This window comes from Lacerta agilis, chromosome Z (assembly GCF_009819535.1).
Source record: "Lacerta agilis isolate rLacAgi1 chromosome Z, rLacAgi1.pri, whole genome shotgun sequence".
In the NCBI taxonomy this organism is placed as follows: Eukaryota; Metazoa; Chordata; class Lepidosauria; order Squamata; family Lacertidae; genus Lacerta; species Lacerta agilis.
This window is the reverse complement of record NC_046331.1, coordinates 7,754,567-7,771,003: the sequence shown is the minus strand read 5'-3', so window position 1 is coordinate 7,771,003 and position 16,437 is coordinate 7,754,567. Positions and strand designations below refer to the sequence as shown.

At 47.8% G+C, this 16,437-nt stretch overlaps 1 protein-coding gene across 11 annotated transcripts in view; it reads left to right on the top strand.

The window, feature by feature from the left end:
* CACNA1B (calcium voltage-gated channel subunit alpha1 B) overlaps nucleotides 1-16,437 on the top strand; it is a 307,712-nt gene that overhangs the window by 142,252 nt on the left and 149,023 nt on the right. For 9 of the 11 annotated variants that reach the window (XM_033137254.1, XM_033137253.1, XM_033137250.1 and 6 more), the window contains exon 1: nucleotides 15,252-15,343. In XM_033137254.1, the coding sequence (XP_032993145.1) occupies nucleotides 15,304-15,343 (40 nt within the window). In that variant the 5' untranslated portion in view covers nucleotides 15,252-15,303. Of the gene's footprint in view, nucleotides 1-7,641; nucleotides 7,758-13,882; nucleotides 13,940-15,250; nucleotides 15,344-16,437 lie in introns of those variants that run through there. The other 2 variants (XM_033137256.1, XM_033137255.1) reach the window with 2 other exon arrangements.

Here is a 16,437-nt window from a genome sequence, read left to right as displayed (position 1 = left end):
ACAGAGGCTCCGGGCACATCACGGCGCGCCATGGCGGAGGCGGGCGAGGGTGGCACTGCCACCGGGGCTGGAGGGAGTCTCCTCCAGCAGGGAGGAGGCTCTGGGTGTGGCGTGGCATGGTGGAGGTGGACAAGGGCGGTGAGCTGATGACGGTAGTCACTACTTCCAGCCTCCGCCTCTTCCCAGGTGCCCTCCAGAACTTGGCACCACGGTGCCCCATGCCACTAGCCTCTATGGCTAAGACGCCCCGGCGCAGAAGCCTGCAGAGGGTTTTTCCTCTGCCCTGGATCTGGCGCCATCCAGGCCAGGGGGACCCTGAGACTGATTAACATTTACTTTCTAAAAATAAAGAAGTCACATGCCAAAATAGTTCAGTTAGCAAAGGACCCAGCCTGTGCTTAAGTCTACGAGGCATAGCAGAGTTTCAAGTACTTGAGTGGAGTAAAATGTGGCTATTGCGGTAAAGTGATTTTTTTTTTCTCCCAGGGGGGTGGGTTACTGATACATCTCCTTGTGAAGGGTTCAGGGGACCCTAGGTAAGCCTCCGGCTTTTTGTTTGTGTGTGTGTAGGGGGGGTGTTTCTTGTTTGTTTTTGGAGAACTGCATTGCAAAATTCAGAGCAGAGTGGTGATTTTGAAGGGTTGGCCGTGTTTCAGTTTGTGCAAGGTTTAGAAGTACAGTTCAGATAGATTCACAATGAAATGTGAACCCAATTAATTTCATACCCAGTGGCGGAGCTTCATGCTCTGGCACTGGGGGGGGGGGGGGCGGAGAGCAGGCGGGGGCAGGGCTAGCGCGTGTGACACACGTCCTGGGGGCATGGTGTGCCGCCTGCAGGCGCGTGGCACCCACTGCGGGTGGGGGCAGCTGTAATGGCACCCCACTGGGATCACGCTGCCGGGGGCGGTGCCCTCCGCCTGCACTCCTCTTCCTCCGCCATTGTTCATACCCTCCAAGCCTCCAGATTTTTCAGGGACAGTCCTGGAATTATGAAAGCCATCCTGACTTCTGATTTGATCTGGGCATGCCCCCATTTTCCCCATCAGTGCAATTGCTCCTGAGTTTGGGGAGGAGGATGAGCCGGCACTTCCATGGCCACTTCCCTTAGGCAGCTTGTAGTGGTTGCTGGAGAGTGGGTGAAGAGGAGGAGAGGCTGTCAGCAATGATGCCCAGCCCCCACATAACATACAGGCTCTGACGGCAGCCTTGGTCAAGAAGAATGGGGAAGTGGAGTGAAGCACAAAGAAGTCTTGGTTGTTTTCATATTTTTTAAAAAATGCTTTGTGCATCCATGTTTAATCTTGCCCCTTTCTAGAATTTATTTATTGCTGTGTGTTTTTCTTTTTGTAAATCTCCCAAAGAATAAAATAAAACAAAACTGGGATTAAGGGGTTTCTCAGGACGACAGAGTGCGTGCGTGTGCTGTGTCCCATTGCTGTAGTAGTGGTGACAATCGCCCTTCTTCTGATAGGAGGACACACACAAAAATGGTAGGCTGAGGAGGGTCAGTTGTGGGCAGAGTGAGAAATGTCCCAATTTCATCTGAGGAATGTTAGGGGGTTATGGATTCTCTCCCCCACTGGCTCTGCAACCCCATTTGGGGCTCTAAGCCCTTTGTGTTTTATCTAGCGCCCCTGCCTTATTTCACACACACCCCTTTCATCCTGCCATGCTTGTCTCTGTGCCATTGGGAGATGTTGTTTCATTAACATATATCAGCAGAGTAGAACTATGTCTCTCTTCTTGGACACCGTTCTACAGGCAGCAACAATAGGTTCCAAATTTAGCTTCTTGCAAAACTCATCCATCTCTTTTGGCCTGCTTTAGTGTCCCCACCTGGAGAATTTATTTCAGCTCAACATCTGCTTCATTTGCCAGTTCTGAATGAGCAAGGGGCGGCGGCGGCGGGTGGGGTGGGGGGAGATCTGGCAAATGAGTCTTGCTGGATTTGTGCTACTGGCAGGGACACCTTGTACTCTTCTCCCTTTGGGGCCAATTCACAGGTCAAGTAACAGTTTGGCAAGGAAAGATGCCAGTGGAGGCTGCTCCATTAGGGCAAAAAGGGGCACTGCCGTATCAGTCCCTGGCTGCCGTATTCAGCCACCTCCCCCACCTGTCTGCCTTCTCATTTACAGCGAGTCCAGAGGGTAACCCTGCCTGTCAGCTTCTTCCTCTTTAGTCTCAACATTGCCCCTTTGGAACTCATCAGGGAGGAGGATGGAGGACAAAACTGGAGTTAGTTGCCTCCATCTGTCACTGGCTCTGGTGTCACCTAACTTTGGGCTCCTTGCCCTACCAGTCCAGTGGGCAGCAGCCACCATCGAAAGACCCACAAGTGAGTCCTGTTACAAAACATAGCACTCTCCCCAACACCTGACAGGGTTCTAGTCACCCATTCCCTCTTCTTGGATACTCCATTCCACACCCACCCACGCTTGTCCATTTTTCTTTTCCAACTGATACTCAACATTTCATAACATTTTCTCCTCCTTCTTTTATTTTTTTATTGGAGGGTTTTATTTTACAAGGTTCCCTTTCAAGTTTTCATCCCCTATAGGGATTGTTTTAAACTTGTGCTTCTGCAAATGCTGGGCATCCCTGGCATTTAGGGAATGGTTGCAGCTCAGCGGCAGAGCATCTGCTTTGCATGCAGAAGGCCCCAGTTCCTGTCCTTGGCATCTCCACATAGGGCTGGAATCGCCCCCTGCCTGAATCTCTGGAGAGCCACTGCAGTCGGTGTTGACAATACAGAACCAGAAGGACCCAATGGTCTAGTTCAGAATAAGGCATCTTCCTATGTTACTCCGTGCATGGCGGTAGTACCTCTCTCCCAGTGGCCCCATTTGGGCACTCACTGCCTGAGTTTGCTGTTAGAGGGCAGGGTATGGCGACTTGTTGTTGTTGTTGTTGTTGTTGTTGTTGTTGTTGTTCAGTCGTTCAGTCGTGTCCGACTCTTTGTGACCCCATGGACCAGAGCACGCCAGGCACCCCTATTCTCCACTGCCTCCCGCAGTTTGGCCAAACTCATGCCAGTTGCTTCGAGAACACTGTCCAACCATCTCATCCTCTGTCGTCCCCTTCTCCTTGTGCCCTCCATCTTTCCTAACATCAGGGTCTTTTCTAGGGAGTCTTCTCTTCTCATGAGGTGGCCAAAGTACTGGTGACTTAGTCTTCTGTTTTCTCCCACAAAACACAATTCAGGTTTGACCCCCTTGGATCATACCTGGGGCCTGTCTATCTGCCTGACAACCTGCCTTCCTGTCTGGGTCTACTTCTCTGTTCCCCACTACCTGCCCTTTGGAATATTTGCTTGGCGATAGGCAGCCAAATATTTACTTGGCAACACTTTCTGGCTTGGAATCTATGGGCATGCTCAGGAATGATGTGGCCTGCTCTGAAAATGAGGGACATTTGGACTCCACACTCTACAAGCCTGCCTTCCAGAATCCATTTTATATTGGACCCAAGTCCCTCCAGAGTCTAGGCCAACCTGAAATGGATTTGTTTTGGCCTGTGTTTCCCTTGAGCCCCCAAGCTTGCTGCCTCTTCCTGCTTATTAAAAGCTTAAATTTTCAAAAGAAACCCAAGGCAACTAACAAATCCAAATGTTACACAATATTAAAATATATCGAGATCCACCTCTCTAGCCCCAGTTGGAAAATCAGAAAATGGACGTTAAAGAAAATAACCACCTGCATCAGAAATCAGTGGAAAAAAGAAAGTCTTTTTTTTTAAAGCCACCTAACAATGTAGTGGGACGTGGGTGGCGCTGTGGGTGAAACCACAGAGCCTAGGGCTTGCTGATCAGAAGGTCAGCGGTTCAAATCCAAGCGATGGGGTGAGCTCCCGTTGCTCGGTCCCAGCTTCTGCCAACCTAGCAGTTCGAAAGCACGTCAAAGTGCAAGTAGATAAATAGGTACCGCTCCGGCAGGAAGGTAAACGGCGTTTCCGTGCGCTGCTCTGGTTCGCCAGAAGTGGGTTTGTCATGCTGGCCACATGACCCAGAAGCTGTACGCCGGCTCCCTCGGCCAGTAAAGCAAGATGAGCGGCGCAACCCCAGAGTCGGACACGACTGGACCTAATGGTCAGGGGTCCCTTTACCTTTAACAATGTAGTGACAGGCCTTAGAGACACCTCACTTGGCTAGGCATTTTGCAGGATGGGGCCACCACATAAAAAGCCCTGGCCCCAGTTACCACCAGCCATGTTTCACAGGTCAAGGGACCTTGGCTTTTAGTGATAGCCCTCTCCTCCTCCATGCCTTTGTCTAACCCTCTTTTATAGCCACCCCAGTTGGTGGCCATCACCGCTTCCTGTGGGAGTGGATTTCGTAGGTTAACTATGCTCTGTGTGAAGAAGGACAGTATTTGATCTCTCCCGAATCTTCCAACATTCAGCTTCATTGGGTGTCCACAAGTTCTAGAGCTAATGAGAGGGGAAGAAAAACCTTTTCGCTGTGCGATTTCTCCATGTCATGCATAAGTTTATACATTGTATCCAGTGCTCCCCCCCTCCCGAAAATAGGTGCTGTTTCTCACCATGAAGTCATTGCAGTAAGCGACACCCTTTTCAACAACAACAAAAAGAGTGCTGGTACAGTCATACCTCATGTTACGTTTGCTTCATGTTACCTTTTTTCAGGTTGCGTCCCGTGGTCCGGGTTCCGCCGCTCGCGCATGTGCAGTAGTGCTAAATCGCATGCGCACAAGCACCAAATCATGCCGTGCACCTGCGCAGATACGGCACTTCAGGTTGCGGGCTTTTCATGTTGCGAACAGGCCTCCGGAACGGATCCTGTTCACAACCAGAGGTACCACTGTACTGTTTACTCATGAGTATCCCCTGGGGGAAAAAACCACTGCTTGTATCATGTTACATCTTCATCACCTTTTATGTAAACCTCATAGTGCAGCCACTCTGTCCCCTCGATCAGGTTGGCTGCCCTTTTCTGAACCTTTTCCTGCTGTACAATATAATTTTTGAGGCTAGGTGACCAGAACTCTACACAGTACAGTGGATGCTCGGGTTGCGAACGCGATCCGCGTGGGAGGCACGTTCGCAACTCGCCGCGCCGCCTCTGTGAATGCGTGGGTTGCGATTCGGTGCTTCTGCGCATGCGCGAAGCGCCAAACCCGGAAGTAACCCGTTCCAGTACTTCTGGGTTCGGCACAGTGCGCAACCCGAAAATGCGGAACCTGAAGCGGCCGTAACCCGAGGTATGACTGTATTCCAAATGTGGTTGCACCATAGATTTGTATAATGGCGTTATGATAGCTGAAGTTTTATTTTCAATTTCTTTCCTAATGAGTCATAGAATCATAGAACTGTAGAGTTGGAAGGAACCCCAGGTGTCATCTAGTTCAGCCCCTTGCTATGCAGGAATTGCAGCTAAAGGATCTCTGACAGATGGCCATCCAACCCTAAGGGGAAACAATTATGGGGAGGGGGTAAAAGAGGCAAGGTTCCACTCTTGAAACACATCTTAAGTGCTTTTAAACGTGTGTTTCTGGATTTCCATTAGCAGACCTTAATGGAAACGGGACAGGACTGATTTACTCCCATCCCTTCTGAAAAGAGTATTGTTTTTGAAAACCAGTTTAAGGCATTTTTATGGTAGGTTTGTATATTGCTTTGAGATATACAGGTAAAAGGTGATAAATGAATGAATCTGGCATACTGGTTAGAATGCTGGACTAGGACCTGGGAGGCCCAGGTTCATATCCACCCCTCCTCCCAGTATGAAGATCACTGGGTGACCCAGGGCCAATTACTCTCAGCCTTGCCTACCTCACAAGGTTGTTGTGAGGATAAAATGGGGAGGAAGTAGAGCTGCATGCACCACCTCAAGCTCTTTACAGGAAAGTTTGGATAGAAATGTAATAATAAATACTTACAATGTGGTTTAAGTGGGTCCATCCATTCCTATTGGAGAGGTGTGCATCTATAGACCTTTCCCTGTCTACCTGCCACAGTCCTGTCCCCGCCACCTGATTTATAGCCAGGTAATGCAGGTCACTGGCACAAGAAATACATATCCCTCTTAACGAGGCAAATTCAGTATGCAGGCATTTGCTCCTTCCTAGCTGTCAGGTCCCTTTCCTCTTCTCAACGAAAAATCAAAGCTGAGTGATGGAGCCACCATCTGAAGCACTGAACCAGAAGGGAGGGCATTCATTTTAAGAGAGTGAGAATGAGAGAAAGAAATGCTTGCTGAATGCCAAGTTGGGTGTTTAATGCTCAAGAGGCAATGCTGCCTTGTACCCTGAGCCGAGGGCCAGGGGTTAAAGGAAATGGGAGGTGGGAGACAGGTAAACACAGGGCCAGGAAGTGCTGGTTTCCATTAACAGAGTGCCGTGGGGTCACTTGGAAGCACTTTGGAGCTGCTCGGGTGCAAATCATCCAGGCTAAATGGAAGCGACAGTTTTGACAGGCAGAAGGAAGACCATGATTAACACCCCCCCCCACACACACACCTGCACATACACAATGGATGCATGTATATGTGTTTGGATCATAGGCTCAGGACAGGACCCGCAAGAATGACAAAGAGTGGTTGTCAACTGGCCTCTGCAAAATAGGGGCTAATGAGAAGAGTCGGGATTTTAGGGTGGGTATTTGGAAAGCAGTTTCCTCCAGAATGTGTGGTGTAGCAATTGCACTATCCTGTGAGTGGGATCTGGCCAGACTGGATGCAACATGGGAAATATGTGAGCAGGGATCCTTCTGCCTCTTCTGCATTGTACAAAAGGTAAAGGACCCCTGACAGTTAAGTCCAGTTGCAAACAACTGTGGCGTACAGCTTCCAGGTCATGTGGCCAGCATGACTAACCCACTTCTGGAGAACCAGAGCAGTGCACGGAAACACCATTTACCTTCCCGCTGGAGTGGTACCTATTTATCTACTTGCACTTCATACCTTCGAACTGCTAGGTTGGAAGGAGCTGGGACCGAGCAACGGGAGCTCACCCCGTCGCGGGGATTTGAACCACCGACCTACCAATCAGCAAGCCCAAGAGGCTCAGTGGTTTAGACCACAGCGCCACCCACGCCCCTTCTTCTGCATTGTAGCCTCCAGCTAAAAATATAAGTAGACCCTGCTGAATCAGGCCAAAGGCTTATCTACTCCAACATCCTGTTCTTGCAGTGGCCAGCCAGATGCCTCTGGTAAACTCTTCAGCAGAACATGAGTGCAACAGCGCTCTCCCCACTTGCGATTCCCGCAATTGGCAATCAGAGGCATACTGCCTTTGAGAGTGGAAGAAGAACCATAGAACCATGCTGGCTCCATTTCCACAGAGTTAGGCCCATGAGACTAAGTGCATGGAAGCTGGTGCGTGCCAGCCATGTGTCTCAGCCATGGGGGGGGGGGCACTGACGGAGGCTCTCCATGCATTATCTGTGTTTGGGCAGGGATATCAAGCACTCCATGTCATTGTGGACTTTATAAAGTCCAAGAACCTTGAACTTTGCCCAGTAATATATGGGCATCTAATGCAAGCTGTTAAGTGCTAGGCTGATGTGCTGCTGATAGCCTCTCCCCATCCAGAGCCTATCTGTTGGAATAGTCCCTTGGGAATAGTCTTCTGGGAAACTCAAAGATGGGCAAGAGTTGTATTGTTTTGTCCATTTCCTTCCCTGCAGTGAGTTTGCCAAAGAACGAGAGAGAGTTGAGAACAGGAGGGCCTTCCTGAAGCTCCGGAGGCAGCAGCAGATTGAAAGAGAACTCAATGGCTATTTGGAGTGGATCTTTAAGGCAGGTAAGGAATCAAGGGTCTCTGGCTGTTTTGTGTTGGGAGGCGGGAAAATAAACAAAAGCAACCCTCCCCATCTATGCTGGGGGTCCTTCCCCCTAAAAATCCCCTGAAGTGCGGCTTATAAAGGAAACTGACAAAACCACATCATAAAATGAACAAAGTCTCATTTATCAGTAAATTAGATGATGTGCACTAATTCAGAACTCAGTCTGACCCAGCGAGCCCAAATTAATACAAATTTGATACGAATTTAAATGTTGGCTTCACCTCCCCCATCGATGTCCCCTCTATTTCCCTCCCTCCTTTGTTGCTCCGAATAAAATAACTTTTGCAGCTATCATCCCTTCTCCCTATTAATAAATAAACATAATCCATATCTCTTCTTCTCTGTCTGAAAGTCTCAGAAGCCATCAATATGTTACATGCTGTGGTCCATCCTGTCCCTTTCACTGTTCTTATTTCCAGCTTCCAGCTTCAAAGAGGGGTAGGGTGATGTAATCTCAACAAAATCTATATCTCCACTCCATCCTCCCCACTAAACTAATAAATCTCCCTGCAGTCCATCCTGTCAGTGATCAGTTCCATTACCTCCAACTCCACAGTTTACTCTCTACAGAGTGTGTAACAGACAGTCCATCCAGTTGTTACCAATCCTTTTTTCTTTACTAATTTTATTTCACAATACGAAGTTCCAAGGGTGGTCAGAATTCCACAAAAGTCCCTCAAGGTTGTTACTCCCTGTCACCTTTCAGGCAAAGTCCTTAGTTATAAAATAAACCCACCACAAAGAGGTGTCTTCAATGTCCACTCTTCCCGAAGACTTTACATTCCATTGCTTTAGGGATGTACACAGATCCCAAGGAAAAAGCATGACTTAAAATATTGCCTACCCCTTGCCTTTCACCGTTCAAGCAAGGCAGAAATTAGTGTCTTTCATTCTTTCCAAACAGATGATTTGGATCTTTCCCGGGGGAGGGGGGTGCCTCTTTGCACAGCTCACTACGGTAGCTTGCTAAGGCTATCCTTGGATGGAGCCATTGAGTCCAGCACCCTCACCTTTTCGCCTGGGAGACAGGGCTTTCCACCCCCACTCACAAACAACAAAAAAAGCCATGGTTGCTTGGTATTGCTGGTTTTCCAGCTGCCTCCTGACTATCATGGAAATCTCAATTTATTTCTGCTGTCATGCAGCCTCACATGATGAGGCAGGAGCAGAGATTTCTGGGAAGTGGGTGGGCATATCTCCAGTTTTTTTCTCCTGCCTTGTTGAGAGCAGTCAGCCTTTTGTTTTCTCCACACAACTCACAGCAACCCTTTCCCAGTTGATCTTGCCCCAATGAGGCAGTTGTGAGAACTGAAGGTCCACACCTCCCACTCTCTAAGGATCACCCCCCAGTTCCTTCTCCAGCAGCCTAAGACTCTGTTGTGTTGTTTCTTGTTCCTCTACCCTCTTCATTTCTCTGCATGTTCTGGGAGACGAGGGGGGAGGGGAGCTGGTCACAGCAGGAGGGGAAGACTCCCTGGATTCTTCAGCAACCTGCCTCATCTCTGTTTCCTGGTCCCCCTCTTCCCTGCCTCTGAGTCTGGACCGTTCTCTGCCTCATCCTCTTTCTGCTCACTAAACCCTGTTGCTTCTTCAGCTTCTGACACCTCCTCCCAGTCCTCCCAGTCTACTCCTCTTCTCCCTCTGACCACACATTGTCGTCCCACCACCAACCCCCTGGGTTCCCAATCCCCCAGCTGCTGCCTCCTTCCACTCCCCTGCATCCAGCCCATCCATGACACTGCACTTGTTTGAAGCCAACCTCTCCTCCACCCTTTTCATGTCTCTTCTGGTTCTGGGCGACAAAGGTTCTGGGTAGCTTGTCACCACAAGAGGGGGAAGACACCTGTGACACTGACTCTCCCAGCTCACTTAGCTCTGTTACCTCTTCAGCTTCTGATACCTCCTACTCCTAGTCTTCTCCTTCTTCTTCCTCTGACCACTCATCTTTTCCCATTACCACTCCCTGAGCTCTGAGCCTTCTTCCCTTGGGGGTTCTTCAGCTGGTTCCTCACACCATTCCCCTGTTTCCAACCAGTCCATGACATCCACACTCCTTCTTCCCAGGACATGCCCCTCACCACCCCTACCTTACCACCACCTTGAGTGTTTCTGTCTAGCTAGAATGTGGCCTTGGACACTGATAATGCTTCTTGCCTGTCTGGATGGAGGAGAAAATTCCTTCCAGTAGCACCTTAGAGACCAACTAAGTTTGTTCTTGGTACGAGAAGTCACCAGACCCTTATATATAGTGAGAGAGTGGGGAGGGGTATTACTCAGAAGGGGGGGTGGGAACGGGTCTGGTGACTTCTGTTTCAGTGTATCTGAAGAAGTGTGCATGCACATGAAAGCTCATACCAAGAACAAACTTAGTTGGTCTCTAAGGTGCTACTGGAGGGAATTTTTTTTGTTTTGACTATGGCAGACCAACACGGCTACCTACCTGTAACTGGATGGAGGAGAGAAAGAGGTAAATTAACATTTGTCACTCCACCCCCCTTTTGCTTCTAGCTCTACCCAACACTACCACGTGGTTCCCGGTAGGCTTCCCATAACAGAATAAGGCCCACAGGCTGAATAAGATTACCCAACCCTGCTGTACAGCCCAATTAATTCTGCCCTTTCTTTCCATTGTTGTGTCTGTATATTTGTATATAAGGGACTGTCTGGCTCCATTCAGATCAAAAGCAGGTGGGAGTGTGTGTGCATATGGAATGGTTGGGCTATTGGAGCAAATGTCAGTTTATATCTTAAGTGGTTGTTGGAAATGGGCAACTTTGGACAGCCTTCCTGATTGCTGTTGCTCAATGAGAACTGCTTATAATCAGCAAACCTCAGTTTATCTCTGCATGACAACTCTTAAGTTTCCAGGCATTCTGGAAAAAGGGGCCATTCATTTTATATTCACCATTCATAAAATGTACCTTTGGTTTGTTGATAGCTCTGGCTCTGTTTCCAGCTCAGAGTAATAGCCACTACCACAAGTGCTTTATAATTTATATGGTGGTGTTTGAGGGGTTTCTGTTTGGGATGGGGGGGTTTGTTTGTGTGTGTGTGTGTGTGTGTGTGTGTGTGTTGTGTTTTTTATTGCAATGTAATTTTTAGTCTTGGTTGGGTTGGATTTGTCCTTAGATCAGCCAGGTTGCAAGGTGGGTTACGGGTAGCCCTCTTTTGGAGATGAGGGGGTGAGACTGAAATAAAGTAAGATAGAGTCATGAGATGAGCCCTGCTGGATCAGGCCAAATACCCATCAAGTCCAGTATGCTGTGCTCATAGTCAGGGCCGGCGCGTCCATTTAGGTGAACTAGGCAATTGCCTAGGGTGCCAAAATGGAGGGGGCGCTGGCCAGGCTTGGGCGGGATGGGCTAGCCAGCCCCGTCTCGTCCATTGGGGCTGGTGGTGCGGCGCGCCAGGGCGTCTGCCCCCCAGGAGCGCCCCCGCGAGCCCGCCGGCATACCGGGCGCCCCCTCCCCAACCCGTCCCCATGGGCGGGCAGGCACTCGTGCGCCGGTGGCACACCACTTCACCTTGAAGGCTGTGTGGATCAGTGGCTATGCTTCATGTGGGGTACTTAGCCAAAACAAGCCAGAGATAACTGGATAGGCATACAGAATACTTGGTTAGCTAGGATAATTGTTTAGGCCACATCAGAAAAAAGAGGAAAGGCGTCAAAGAAAAGCCTTGGATTTACATCAATGTGCAATATTATAAATAATTACTGTACTGTTGTGTGACCAGTTGGCGACAGCCCCAGCCCCAAGGGATCATAAGGAAGGAATAAAGACTCTGACTGTGGATATTAACAGTTAGGGAAATGTTGGGGAAATGGAATAAGCTTCTGTGTGAATGCAGCCCTGGTCTTCAGTCTTAGGGTTCTTTATCTTTAAACTGCACTTGGACATTCAAACAGAGGACTCTTTCAAACAAAAGACTGGCCTGTATCAACCCTTCTCTTCAAAGAGAGTCTTCTGCTCTGTAAGGCAAGACAGAATGTGCTCTGTTACACCCCCCCCCCACCTCCAGATTTACTATGGATTTAGAAAATAATAATCATTGGCTATGTTTTAGCTTTTTCATTTGACACATATGCCCCCCGCTTTTTTTGATGACACTGCTGATGTTTTGTTGGGAGAGAAATCCACTAGTCCAATCTTTCCCCAGGCATTCAGTGTCCTTTGTTCCCAACATTTAATCTAAAATGTTGCTGCTGAGTCAATCTCTAAGAATTTAAAGATGCAAACAAATGAGATGAAATCTCGACATCCTTCCTTCAAGAAAAAGGACACCGAGCCCTAGAAGTACAGAATAAGCATAGTTATGGCCTGAGAGACACCCATAATCTTGCATTAATCAGAGCTCAGGGTAAAAGGGGTTGATGTTCAGATGTCATTGTGTACATCTAGCAGTAGCACTTGATGATAAGGGAAGGCAACACATAGGCTCAACTGGGTGGATTTAAAACAGGATCGAACAAATTGCTAGAGGGTTAGACTATCGATAGCTAGTAGGCATGATGGCTATTCACAGTCGGCGACACTATGCCTCTGGTGACCAGGTTCTAGGAATCACGGGTGGGGAGAGGCAGTGGTGTAGTGTGGGTTGCCAGCACCTGGGGCCACATTGAGGGGCTAGGTGGGAGAGAAGGAAACGAACGGAGTATTCACATGCATTAAACTGCCTAACAGCTTCTGCGTCACCCATGAGATCACAGCCACAGAAATAAGCAAAAAAGAGTTGTTCCGTTGTCTGGAGAGGTCACTTCCTGGTTCTCATGGAGATGCCGTTTTCAATGGAGCCCAGTAACGAAAGTGTGCAGCTGTAAGGAGGCACCACCAGGTGTTGAAATTTTACGCCCCCTAGCAATTTTGCATCTGGGGCAACCGCCCGTCTGCCTCCCACGCTATGCCACTGGGGAGAAGGCTGTTGCTATCAGAGTTTGGTTGTGAGTATCTCATATGGATCTTGTTGGCCACACTGAGAACAGAAATGATGTCACTCGTTTGACAGGCATGGAGAATCCAAGGAACACCACATGTTACTGGACCACAGCTCTTATCATCCCTGACCACGGATGGAAAGATCTGTCAGTTTTGTCTTTCACGTTTTCTCATTTTTCCTATCTTAAATTTGGTTGTCCACATTTCGGGGGGCATTTTTTTTAATAAAAAAAATCCTCATGTCATAAAAATTCGCCAGTGTTTTACTGCAAATATCTCCAGATATGCACATTTTTATATGCAGTTTTGACTACTGTGCAAATTTTAGCAAGTCATTCCACACAATGCATTGTATCTTTATGTGCTATTTTCACCAGTATATTCGTTCTTATGGAAACTTTCCCCTAATATATGGATTTTCATAAAACTTTGGTTGGTGAACTGCATAGTACAGTGGACGCTCGGGTTGCAAACGTGATCTGTGTGTGAGGCACATTTGCAACCTGCTGCGTTCGCAACCCGCAGCGTCGTGTCTGTGCACGCGAGGGTCACGATTCGGCGTTTCTACGTATGCACAAATCACGATTTAGTATTTCTGCGCATGCGTGGGTGCCGAAACCCGGAAGTAACCCATCCTGGCACTTCCGGGTTCGGCGCAGTGCGCAACCTGAAATCGCGCAAACTGAAGCGGCCGTAACCCGAGGTATGACTGTAAAATGGATGGTTTAGTTAAGATTCCTGCATTGCAGGGGGTTGGACTAGACGACCCCTGAGGTCCCTTGTAACTCTACAATTCTATGATTCAATGGAAATTTCAAAGCTGTGTTTCAGTTTACATATCATTTGCAGAAGAGTGAATTTGATTCAGCTTTAAATGAGTTGGGAATCAAATATCTCCCTCCTCCCCTATCCCTGGCCATTGGCCATGCTGACTGGGGCTGATGGAAGTTGGAGTCCAACAACATCTGGAGGACCACAGCTCCCACATCCCTGCCATTGGGGAAGAGTGATAGTTGTTGAGCTGACTTAGATATTCCTGACTAAGCAGGGTATATATGTGTGTGTGTGTGTGTGTGTATATATATATGTATATGTATATATTTAAAGTGTGTGCACTTTTGTTTTTTTACTGTTCTTTCTGTTTCCAGAGGAGGTGATGTTAGCAGAAGAAGACAAGAACGCCGAAGAGAAATCACCTCTTGATGGTAGGTTGCTCTGTGGTGCCTTTGGCTTCTTTTGCATAAGGTTTGTATGCTCTCTGTGTGTCTCAGTAGCTTTTCATGAAACAAAAAAGGGTGGATGCTTTATTTGTTGCCTGGAAGTGAGAATAGATAAAACAGTCCATTTCAGTTTCTCTCTGTTTCTCATTCAGCAACCCCCCCCCCCATCACAGATTCAATTCACCACATTTTCACAGCAATTTGTGAATTTATTTTTTTTTAAAAAAAATTAGAATCCCTCCCCCCCCCCCAGCATTTTAGTGTGAATTTCTCAAAATGAGCAAATTTTCACAAGCAATTTCCCCAAATATAATGCACTTTTTGTATGCTGTTTTCACAAATGTGTGCATTCCTAGGCACACTATGCATTTAGTGCATGTTGTTTTCAAGAAAACATGCATCCTTAGGCACACTTTACCCTAAGATAATGCATTTGTGCTCACTTTGCCTGATAAGAGAATTGCATTACAAAGTTTAGAGAAAGGGCAGATTTTGAAGGACAGCTGTGTTTCAGTTCACTTAATGGTTCGTGAAGTGCAAATTAGGCACTTTCTCATTAAAATGAAAACAAACTCAGATTTCTCCTCGCATCCCAAGCTGGATGTCCCAAGAGGCATTTGGTGCAGCAGCGGTCAGGCTTGCTATGCTGGTGTTCCCAACTGCCAACCCCGAAAGCTTGAAGGATAGATAACAATATTTAAATATAATGTGGACCTGTCAGTGACACAGAATCTGTAGTCCATCTCAGGATTCTTTGATGTATGTCTTCAGGCACTGAGAAGCAGACACTTGTGCATTTGCTGTGGGAAATTCTGGTGTAGCTGTAGGAGAGGCATAGGTCGCATCCACAGCATAGAAGTGTAGAATTGTAGAGTTAGAAGGAACCCCAAGGGTCATCTAGTCTAACCCCTGCAAGGCACTTAGAGCACTCACTATACATTTGGAGTTATCCCATCCCTGACCTATGCAGTCCCAGGAAGCCATATTTACTTTTACCATTTCCCCCAAGATAGAGAATTTCAAAGCTTTAGTGCTGTGGATGGCTTTAGTGCTGTGGATGTAGTCCAGCAAGATCTGTGTGCTTCTCTTGCTTCTGAAGGCCCTCCAAGATAACTGGGAACTTCTGTCCCCTTGCTCCTCTTGGCGTCTGGCTCATAAGATGTTAGAATTCACTAAAGTTCCATTAAAAGACTTTTCCCTCTTCCTTTTCTGACTGTCTTTCCTCCTCTCGTGTCTCCTCTTCCTCCTCCCTGCTGTCTCCCTTTCCTCTGTTGCTGTTCCCTTCTCCCCTTTTCTCCTCCTGTTCACTGTCAGGGAGGGCCACTTCTGAAGGCCCAATCCTGCGAGGCATGGCAGTGGTGGAGATTAGCGGCGGAGGCACCTATAACAGTGAGTGGACGGCAACTTGTCAGGGTTCTAGAGGGCATCAGTTGTGGCTTTAAGCTCCTGAGCACTATAGGTCATTCACACCTAGCTAGTAACTTCATTGGTCTGGCTGATCAGTGACGAATCAGCAAAGAGTTCATCTTGAATGAGGATGACTGTGGGCCAAATTACATGAGACTTGGATAGCACAGTGTTGTCCTTCAATGCAGGGTTATGGTTCACAAATTTCCAGTGTGGAGTGGTCAGGGCCCCGGGATGGGTAATAGTCCTTTAATATTCCATTTCCCCCACTGTGGTCCTGATCTAGATTGGGATCACCTGCAATTACATTGCCCCCAAAACTCCCATTGAAACCAATGAGTGGAAACGATCAAGATTAGTACTTCAGTGTAAGGCAAGAATGGAGGACCTGCGGCCCTCCAGATGTTTGTTTGTTTATTTATTCATAAAAATATTTCTATACTACGATTAACAGAGGGGGGGAAACAGAGTGAAAAATCATAAAGAAAAATTATATAAAATTGTTAAAATCAGAAATCAGCTAAATACAATGGGAAGATGTCTTCTTAATGGCCTGCGTAAGCCTATGTCAGAATAAAAGCATTTTCATTGGGCATGTTAAAGTTGATGCAAAACCACTGGTGTAGGGAAGGGCGGGGCGTAGGGGGCGGGGCGCCCTGGGCAGCGGGATCCCGATAGGGTTCCATCTTGTTGCGCCCCCGCCCCCAGAACGTGCGCCAGCCCTGCCCCCACCTGCTTCCCGCCCTCGGTGCCAGAGCATGAAGCTCCACCACTGTGCAAAACACTACTAAACCTTAGGTTACGTAAATACAATCCTGGTAACAACACACACAACGTAACAGGCTATTTTTGACTATGTAACTGCAAGAGGCAGTGAAGGATAGGCGTGCCTGGCGTGTGCTCTGGTCCATTGGGGTCACGAAGAGTCGGACACGACGGAACGACGGAACAACAACAACAAACTCCTATCTCAAACACAATTCAACATATAATATCTCACAAAGTGTAATTCCATAGACGAAGACATGATGCAAACAGAACATATCAAGAGAAATCAAAGTCCAATGTTTGGTCAG